Source organism: Glycine soja, chromosome 19 (assembly GCF_004193775.1).
Source record: "Glycine soja cultivar W05 chromosome 19, ASM419377v2, whole genome shotgun sequence".
NCBI classification, from domain to species: Eukaryota; Viridiplantae; Streptophyta; class Magnoliopsida; order Fabales; family Fabaceae; genus Glycine; species Glycine soja.
This window is the reverse complement of record NC_041020.1, coordinates 7,284,539-7,295,708: the sequence shown is the minus strand read 5'-3', so window position 1 is coordinate 7,295,708 and position 11,170 is coordinate 7,284,539. Positions and strand designations below refer to the sequence as shown.

The following is an 11,170-nucleotide window of genomic DNA, read 5'->3' as shown; positions in this document are numbered from 1 at the left end:
TCCCCTCATTGTTAATTTCAGCCCTAACTTAATTCCAGTTCCTAATATTTACCCATCATTGTTGTTGAAAATTTAGGACTACATTGCTTAAGGATTTGAGATACTCCAGAACTTGAATTTGAATGAGTGGAGATAATTGTCACACTCAGCACACATTAGCTTTTTATTAACACACACACACACACACACACACACACACACATATAGTACAGAGAAAGAGAGAGAGAGAGAGAGAGAGAGAGGGGGGAAGGCTACCTTTGGATAAGGATTAGATACTCAGCTTCCCACACACTCAACATGACAACACATAAAGTTGTATACACACTCAACCTAACACACACACACACACACACACTCAAAATAGCCTTTTACCTACACAGTTGTGTACACAATATAGTTGTCTACAATATATATTTAACAATTGTCTATAATCTGTGTTGTTTCTTGTAGGAAGTAGCTGCAGAGATGGTTCAAAAGTTGCAACCACGTGAAGCATCAGCTGTGTTTATTGAGGTGAAATCTGAAGACCAAGGTATTTATCCCATTTTGTTTTGGATTGCTTAGCCTAAAACCTTGTTAGCTGTTACTATAAATTGAATTCACTAAAAATGAAATAAAAACTATATGAGAAGTAAGGATTTCCTTAAAGTTTGTCTTTGGTGGTACTCCTAGGCTTAGGATGTCATAGTCTATGTAAGAGATTAGGACCATGTCTCTACTTAAAGCAATATTTATAATTAGAGCAATATTTATGATTAGGACCACAATGAAACATTCACAGAAATGTGAACCCTTTGATCATTTTCATAAGTTTCCACCTTTGAGTCAAGAATCTCTATCACATTCCCTTCTTCCACCATCTTAAAAGCAAAAGATGGGAAATAGGATTTCTCTGAAGTTTCACTGGGATCATAGTTTTTCCTCCCCTTAATGATCTCTACCAACACCATACCATAGCTATAAACATCACTTTTCTCTTATATGGCACAGTTTGTGATCCACTCAGGTGCAAGATACACTGTAGTGCCTCTAAGTGTTGCGAACACATGCCTTTGTTCACGTGTCATGAGCTTAGCCAAACCAAAATCAAAAACCTTGACCCTGAAATTATCATCTAGGAGCACGTTTTCTGGTTTGATGTCACAATGAATAATGTTTGACTCATAATCTTCATGTAGATAAGCAAGTCCTTTTGCTGTTCCAAGTGCTATGTTATACCTTGTATCCCAATCCAACATAAACTCCTCTTTGTTCTTGTTGAATATCCATTTATCCAATGAACCATTAGCCATTTACTCATAAGCAAGAAGTCTATGTACCATTAGCATTGTCTTCGTATTATCTTCATTCATTGCAACTTGAGCATGATTCTCTCTAATATTTAGTGCTTTAACATGACATTCATTGCAACTTGAGCATGGTTCTCTCTATTGATTGATCCAGTTTTGTAGTTTTACTGCGTAATTTACTCAAATTACCAATCCTGTGGTTTAGATAAGATGGACCTATAACTAGGATAACATCATTAACATAAATGGACATTGTTTCAAACTCTTTGTGACCAGGGAAAGCATATTCAAAGGTTTTGTGAGTAGCTCACAAAAAACTAATTGAATGTGAGAAATCAAACTAAACCTTTAAAGAGTAGATTGCATGCATTTAGTGAATCAAGTTTGTCAATTATAAGGAAAGAAGGACTTAATGAGGAAACCAGAAAGTAATTGTTGTTAGGAAAGGGGAAAATGATTGATTTGTGATTGGGGTATTTGTTGAGTTAATTGCTTTGTGATTAATGGGCAGTTGCTTCTGTGACTAGTGTTGAGTTTTGAATGATGTTTTGTCATTTTTCTTCATTCTGCAGCCTTATCATTAGTGCATTTGTGGCAACTATTTTGGCTTTTGCTTGCTTCTCTGCAGCTGCTTTAGCTGCAAGGCGTAGGGAGTACCTCTACTGCTTGCTTTTGGGAAGCCCTTGTCACCATTGTGAAAGCTGAAGCTAGGTTTGAATCTCTATAATATTTACTATTAATTAGCAGCAAGCTGTTAAGTAAGTTACACAGCTGTCAACAATACAGCTTTATCTATATTCCTATCAGATTTTAGAGCATTATAAATCTAAGATTGCAACTTTCACACACACACACACACACACACACACACACACACACACACACACACACACACACACACACACACACACACACACACACACACACACAACCTACTCATTTGATGAAGCACTTAAAGCAAATTTAAACTTTAAGCCTACTCATTGTCACATATTTACACACACACACACACACAACCTACTCATTTGATGAAGCACTTAAAGCAAATTTAAACTTTAAGCCTACTCATTGTCACATATTTACACACACACACACAACCTACTCATTTGATGAAGCACTTAAAGCAAATTTAAACTTTAAGCCTACTCATTGTCACATATTTACACACACACACACACACACACACACACAACCTACTCATTTGATGAAGCACTTAAAGCAAATTTAAACTTTAAGCCTACTCATTGTCACATATTTATATCAGTTTGCTGATTGATGTAGGTGGTCATTGAGTTATATCTTTGATTCTTGCTTTCATTTAGGACCGTGTTGTTCATCATCACAGGTACAAATGTTTGTTACCAATTAATATTTTTATTACTTGTTCATTGTCATTAATGACAATTGATATATGATATACAAATTGTGTTCATGATGAGTGAACCTTAGATTCCCGTTTGAGACTGAATGCAATGATTCTTGCGGACAGTTTGCATTAATCATTGTATTCAATCTTGAATTGTTTGTTTGGACAGTTTGGGGAGACTGATATTTTTATGGTAGATTCATGCGTTAAGGTTAACATTATTTTGTTTAATTTGATGAAATTTCTGTACAATGCATTTCGAGTTGTTCTCTGAGTCCATACTTGATTATCAAGAAATTAATTTCATATCGTGTACTTGGAGACCAATGCGAAATGCTGCCAAAATTTTGTCAAATTTAACAAAATAGAATTACCCCTGACGTATGAAGCTACCATAAAAGACTGTCCTCCTGAATGGGATAGGGCCACACCTATAATAAAAAAGTGAGATTTTCATGCATTGAATAACTTTGTGAGCATCACGGAGTTATTACTTAGATGGATCAAAGTTGGATGAATGAAAGTCGCATCAGCCTAGAATATGAGGAAGGCGTCGAGCAGTTCTTGCAATTTTCTTCAGAAAGAGGTTGACCGGATGAAGATGGAAAATATTATTGTCCTTGCATCAATTGTTTGAACGGAAGACGACAACTACTGGACGACATACAAGAGCATCTATTGTGTAATGGGATTAAGAAGAATTACACAACATGGATATGGCATGGTGAATTGATAGACATGTAGAGTGGGTCCCAATCTAAACCGTTTGATGTAGAAATGGGAGATCGTTTGGAGGATATGATTCGTGACCTTGGGCAAGAGTCTTTTTAGCAAGCACATGCCCCTATGTATGAAGGATTGCAAAATGCTTCACAGAAGCCTCTATATACGGGGTGCAAGAATTCCTTGACGTTGTTGTCGGTGGTGTTAAGTTTGGTTAATGTCAAGGCCAGATATGGGTGGAGGGACAAAAGCTTTACTTCACTGCTTCAAGTAGTTCATGAGCTGCTTCCAGAGGAAAACACGTTGCCTAAAAGTTACTATCAGGCCAAGAAGATATTGTGTCCGATGGGTATGGAGTATCAGAAGATTTATGCTTGCCTGAATGATTAAATACTGTACAGGCATGAATTCGAAGAAATGTCCAAATGCCCTAAGTGTGGGGCGTCACGGCACAAGGTGAAGGATGATGAAGACTGTAGTTCTGATGAAAACTCAAAGAAGGGCCCTCCAGCAAAGGTGTTGTGGTATCTTCCCATCATTCCAAGGTTTAAGCGTCTTTTTGCAAATGGAGACGACGCAAAAGACCTGACCTGGCATGCAAATGGGAGAAACTCTGATGGAATGGTCTATCATCCAGCTGATTGCTCCCAGTGGAAGAAGATTGATGGTTTGTATCCGGATTTTGGCAAAGAGGCAAGAAATCTTAGGCTAGGATTAGCCAGTGATGGAATGAATTCATATGGCAATTTAAGCACTCAACACAGTTCATGGCCAGTTCTACTGGTAATTTACAATTTGTCTCCTTGGTTGTGCATGAAGCGAAAATACATGATGTTGTCTATGATAATATCGGGCCCAAGACAGCCAGGAAATGACATTGATGTTTATCTAAGTCCGTTGATTGAAGACCTGAGAAAGGTTTGGGAGGAGGGGGTTTTAGTGTTTGATGGGTTTCGCAATGAGACTTTTGAAATGCGTGCAATGTTTTTTTGTAGCATTAATGACTTTCCAGCATATGGGAATCTGAGCGGTTACAATGTTAAAGGTCATTATGCATGCCCCATCTGTGAAGAAGACACAAGCTACATACAACTAAAACATGGTAGAAAAACAGTTTACACTAGGCATCGACGTTTTCTAAAACCTCATCACCCTTACAGGCGATTGAAAAAAGCATTTAATAGAAGTCAAGAGCACGAAAAAGAAGGATAAAAGTAAGACTTGCATATGGAAGAAGAGGTCCATTTTCTTTGATCTTTCGTACTGGTCTGATCTAGATGTTAGACATTGTATTGATGTTATGCATGTGGAGAAAAATGTATGTGACAATGTCATTGGGACACTCCTTAACATTCAAGGCTAGAGGAAAGATGGTCTGAATACCCATAATGATCTAGCTGACATGGGTATACGATTGCAGTTGCATCCAAGGTCTGATGGAAAAAAATATATTTGCCTCCAGCTTGTCATACTTTGTCCAGAAAGGAGAAGATAAGTTTTTGTCAATGTCTGCGTCGAGTGAAAGTCCCATAAGGATACTCTTCAAATATTAAGAGCCTTGTGCAGTTGAAGGAGCTTAAGCTAGTAGGGTTAAAGTCTCATGATTGTCACATGTTGATGCAACAATTGTTAGTCGTGACCCTACGAGACATTTTGCCTAACAAAGTCAGGTTAGTCATAACTCGCCTGTTCTTTTTCTTCAATGCCATATGTAGCAAAGTCCTTGATCCTGTCAAGTTTGATGACTTGGAAAATGAGGCCGCAATTATACTGTGCCAGTTGGAGATGTATTTTCCTCCTACTTTCTTTGACATCATAATTCACTTAATTGTTCATCTGGTCAGAGAAATCAAATGTTGTGGTCCTGTTTAGTTGCGGTGGATGTACCTGGTTGAGCGATACATGAAGATCTTAAAAAGGTATACCAAGAATCTACATCATCCAGAAGCATCTATTGTTGAAAGGTACATTGCAGAAGAAGCCATTGAATTTTGTTCAGAGTACATTGAAAAGGCTAAACCTATTGGCCTTTCTAAGTCTCGTCATAACGACAGAGTGGGCGGTAAGGGTTCAAGAGGACTGCATGTTATCACTCCAAGTGTAGAAGATTTATTACAAGCTCACTTGTATGTGTTGAACAACAGTAATGAAGTTTTGCCATACACACTTCAGCATGAAGCTTTAGTCAAACAAAATAATCCAAAAATATCAAAGAATTGGGTTTTGAAAAAGCATAACAAGACTTTCTCTGATTGGTTTAAAGATACAATCTTTGTTGATGAAAATGCTTCATAAACATTTAGAAAGCTAGCAGATGAGCCTAAAAGAAATGTTATAACTTGGCAAGGATACAACATAAACAAGTATTCCTTTTTCACAAAAGCACAAGACGACAAAAGTACAATGCAAAACAGCGAGGTCACCCTAAGGGTTGAATGTCAGCACTTCGCAAGTGTGCATGATGACAATCCCTGTGTAGCTTCCATCCCTTACTTTGGGTTCATTAATGAAATTTGGGAGCTTAACTATGTCAAATTTACTGTGTGTGTTTTCAAATGTAAATGGGTTGACAGCAACACCGGTGTGCAGACCAGTGGTCCACGTTGATCCTGCGACTGGCAAGGCCGACGGTCCCTAAAAGTAGAAATTAAGAACATATTTGGGGATTGTCGCTCGTGATAAGGTCGACGTGACATACGAGACCTGGAAGGAAGTCCCTACGGCTCAGAAGGATTTGATATGGGAGGATATTCAGGTATGTTTGTTTTCTTCTTTGATTTTGTTTAGTAGCCAAAATTTATAATTTACTAACAATAAAACCTAATTTATTGTTTGTCAAGTGGAATTTGAAATCCCTGAATCTTCTGACAGTAGGACAAAGAAGAAAGTCTTCAGACGGTGGGCAAGCAGTGGAGGCAGTTTAAATCCGATTTGACCAGGAAATGGGCACTTGCAGCCAACAAGGACGGTGTGGACGACACTATTTGTGAAAGTACGACATTAGCAAGGAGAAATGAGTCCGGTTTTGTCAGACCCGCCGAGATCCCTCATGGGAGGTATGTACTTTGTAATTTGAATTGTTTCCACTAAAAATTCAGTTCTTATAATAGATTGTAGAAATCATTTTGATTAATGTTTGAATTTTGCTGGATGTGCGGAAAAAAGCACGGGCCATCTAGAAGCAAAACACCACCCCCCACGTGTTGTCTTGTGGGGGTTATGATTATTTAGAATAGAAGCTAATGGTTGAGAAGACAAAGAAAAAACTAGAGGAAGCTGCTCAGTCCGGAAGCACTGAGGGCGTCATTAACCCTCCATCTCCCATCAGACGACACGTGAAGTAGAAGATGGCTCACACCAAGAAAACTGGGTAGATGACGTCTGAGGCCGCAAAGGAAATCGCTGAGAAGATTGTAAGTCAAATGTAAATTAAGAATTGTAATTATGTTTGTTTATTATGTGAATGCCTTGGACAAATATATGTGTTACGTACAAGATTCTTTGGAGGAGCAGGCGTCACAGGGTTCGTTTGTCCCCCATGGTCGTCAGGATGTCTTGATTGCTACCATTGGGTGACCAGAACACCCTGGCCGTGTGCATGCTGCTAGAGCCGGTGTCACCATCAAGCAATACTTCGGCTCCACTCTACAAAGCTCCCGCAATTCCTCCTTCATCCCTCCCGAAGAACTTGAGCAGCTCACTCAACAAATCAGGGACCAGTTGGAGGAGTCAATCACAGAAAAAGTGACTTGGCAGCTCATGGCATCCTTCAACTAGATGTAGTCCTAGCTTCAGTCACAGATGCAATCACAGGGACTTGCACTGCCTCTGGAGCCTGAGGTTGGTCCCCCAGCTGACTGTGTTAGCACAAAAGGGAGTTGCGTTGATCCCTCACCGACCGATCCAAAGACGGGTGACTCAGACAAATGCGGGCTGTACATCGAAGAAAATCCTTCCCGCCTGGTTGTCCTAGGAAAATTTTATGAGGGATCCACAATTGTTCACAACATCCCTTTGTTGCATGGCCACGTGAAGGTTGGTGTTGAGAAGGTTAAAGATGCAGAGGCTCCCGTTCCTGTACCCATTGACGAGGTTCAACTAGTGGGGCAGGCACTGAACACTTTCCTTGCTTGGCCGACATATCTCGTGAAGCGTGTATTAGAACAAGTATTTTACTATGATTATATGCTTTTTTCAGTTGATTTGTTCACTGTAATTAAATTATGTTATTTCACTATGTTTGATAAACAGGCAACTGTGTCTCCAGCAAAGCCTCCAGATAGGCCGGATCCTGAGGTCAATGATCCCCTGTATTTGATGACATTGACCATCCCACAGCTTTTCTTGAAGCCTCTCTAGGTTATGTGGGATGCTACCGTGTTCGGGGTGTTTAATCCAGACTTCCCATTGTACATCAAGCACGAAGATCTCTCCAAAATTGCACATGGTGGTCAATGTCTCAGCATATTTGTTATACAGTTGTGGATTCTATAAACTGATGTTGTTTGTGTAACTTAACATCGGTTTTTATACAAAACCGATGTTAATCTACACGTTAACATCGGGTTTTTGTAAAAACCGATGTTAACTTATAGATTAACATTAGTTTTTGTTTAAAAACTAATGTTAACCTATAAACATTAACATCGGTTTTGTATAAAAATCGATATTAACGTGTAGATTAACATCGGTTTTGTATAAAAATCGATGTTAATATATAAGTTAACATCGGTTTTGTGGAAAAATCGATGTCACCTATCAACATTCATACACTTTTTTGGTGTAATTCTTATTATATAACATTGGTTATTTAGATAACCAATGTTGTCAATTTTACATTAACATCGGTTTTGTAAAACCAATGTTAACGATAATACTTTCAACATCGGTTAAAAACCAATGTAAAAGGTCTTAAATAACTGATGTAGAAGGTGTATTTTCTAATAGTGTAACTAGTTATATGACAAAAATGAAATAAAGGAAAGGAACAACATGCAATTATTAAGCAAAAATTAATATGAAGTGACAAGTCTTAATCTGACACCATAAATACCTCCAAATTTTTAAAGCACCGAGAGAAACTTCTAAATACAAGTTCCAAAACTAGCAACTTGCGACTCTGAATGAATACTAAATGTTTTCGTATGATACTCTAATAGCTTACAAATTACTTTAATCAACTTATAAGTTTGTTTAGTACACAAGTTTAAGTTTATTTTATTAACTTGTAGTTTATTTTCATAAACTGTATCAATTAACTTACGAAAATAAGCTCTAGTTTATAAGTTAGTAGCTTTCTTTTATTCTCACTCGTTTTTTTAATCACTTTTTACCTCAAATAACTACATATATTTTTTTGTGTCAATTTATATTTATCTACTAACTTATTGACTGATTTTACCAAATGCTTTTTCCCTTTGGAGCTTGGCAGAAACTAAAATACGACTATTTGGGTGTTCCATCATTGATCGATTAATCTTTTAGGTTTTAACTTTGCATGCACATTCATTTCAATTTTTTGCTGACGATCTTTTTTTTTAATTTTAAACACCTCTATTACATCTAAATAAGGGCCTCGTCATTTCCTTTTTCTTTTTCTTAAAAGGTCTCAAAAGAACCTGAGTGAAGCATGGATGAATAGAATTGGTTGGACTTGAAACTGATTATGAGGTGAATTAGAAGGTCTTCAAATTTTTATTTTACAATAACAAAAAGGATAGTTTATTTTAGACTTAATTAAGTTTTTCATACCTTGAATATAATCCATTTTTAAAAAAACTACCTAATATTATCATTTTTACTAGGAAAATTTTTGCGTTTCATTTTCGTACCAGTTGTTAGTCCACATCTATTGAGTGATGAAGTGGCAGATAGAGTGTCACGTCATCACGCCTAGTCACTAAACATGTAGGCACGGACATCCACATCATTAATTTTTGTTTTTTTTTTATTTTAAAAAAATGAAAGCCAAAAAAGAGAGGGAGAGTCGTTCGTGGCGGTACGTGTGACACCCTCTACCCCATACATATATGTACTAATAATAAAAGAAATAAGAATTTAGAATTAATTAAAAGTTTTTAAAGCACATTTAAATAAAAGCATTTCAAAATTGTAAAAGGCTCACATTTACTTTTCTAACATCATAAAATGACTTGTCCAATAAATACGAAAATATCTCGACTTAAAACAAGGTCGTTCAAGACTTCATGCAATTAATATAGAAACTTATGCCGTGATGTCACGTCCTATCAGAGTATTGTGTCCCGACATCCTTCAGCATAAGGTTCCTTAAAGCAATCCACCTAGTCATCTGTTCCCCCGAACACAAAGTTCGAGATCATCATAGGATTCAAACACAAACAACACACGAGGAGTGAGTTATCACATTTCTAACTAATAGAGAAACAAGACAACTAGATATACATATCATATAAATGAGATATAACTTATTTAAACATAACTCACGTAATTCCACCACTTTGTCATTTAAAATTCACTTTTCAATCATCAATCACATTACACATGAATCACATACTCTGATCAAGACATAATAACACTCATCAATTTCATAGTAAACAATTAGCAAGCGTTATGCAATAGTTATGCTAAGACTCAAGCCTATATGCAATGTGGTACCATGTCAGTGAAAAACCACCCCGGGGCACTTAGGAGTACAAACAAGTCACACCATACAATGGGTATGTCAGGTCACTCTCACTAAGTAAAATCATAAGGTGACCAGTCAGGATAACTCTGTTTTGTGAGAATGCTCCAACCATATGAGATCAATATAGGCTTAAAGGAGCACTCAAACTGAGTGTCTTTACCCCCAAGGCCTAGACTACGAAGAATCCGTTAGGGCCTCACCTTCCTGATTCAGTTTCAACCCCTAAAACAATTTTTGCATGCAGACATTGCTCATGAATTATACAATATCCATGACCTCACGCTCATGTTTCAAACACGTTTAACACATTGCGCTACAATTTAACATTGGTTCCTAACTAGGAAACCTACACTTTTCCTTTAACACTACGCATAAACATTTTTCTCAAGGTAAACATTGATTGGGTTATTGTATAATTCATAGCTCACAACACAAATACTATCACATCAAGTGTTAAACACACACTTATTCACAACCAAATCTCATGACCACAACTTAACATCTCATAATATCACAATCCACCATCACATGTTCATGTGTATTTCACAAAATAACACATGTCTAACTTTACACTTATACTTGATCTCAACAATAATATTATAATATTATTATAATAATTTATCACGTCTCATAACTCATATACACATCACACAATAATAATATTTGCATGACACAAAACATATATATATATATATATATATATATATATATATATATATATATATAAACACACATAACATGTTGATTATCGTCGTGGAAAAATACAGAACAAGATAATAATTTGTATAAAGTAAGTCGTTAAAAGAATATTATTTAGAGTATAATTTACGTTAATAAAAAGAACTCAATTTTTAAGGTTCACACTCAACACAAGAACACATGAATTTCACAGCAATTTCTAATTGGAACATCAATTGGTTCGTAAAAAATATATAATTCACAGTTACAATTGTAAAGATAGAATCAAAATTTGCAAAAACAACCTAAAAACTCATTCCAATTGATACTCTAAGGATCCCTACACATGTTCTCACTACTCTCCAATTATGAATAACTCATCCCTTACCTCTAAGCGGGCTCACGTGTGTATTCTGACAGCAATAGTGGAATCTCTAACAATTTCCT

The 11,170-nt window shown here is 36.7% G+C and overlaps 1 protein-coding gene across 1 annotated transcript; it reads right to left on the bottom strand.

Moving 5' to 3' along the window:
- Positions 1-977: 977 nt before the first annotated feature.
- On the bottom strand, positions 978-1,292 carry LOC114398546 (G-type lectin S-receptor-like serine/threonine-protein kinase SD2-5). The gene has a single exon (XM_028360729.1). The coding sequence runs from the start codon at positions 1,290-1,292 to the stop codon at positions 978-980; it is 315 nt and encodes a 104-aa protein (XP_028216530.1).
- Positions 1,293-11,170: the final 9,878 nt, after the last annotated feature.

What these genes read in the sequence shown, in the direction of transcription:
- LOC114398546 (XM_028360729.1), bottom strand. Translation starts at nt 1,292, where the DNA reads ATGGCTAATGGTTCATTGGATAAATGGATATTCAACAAGAACAAAGAG.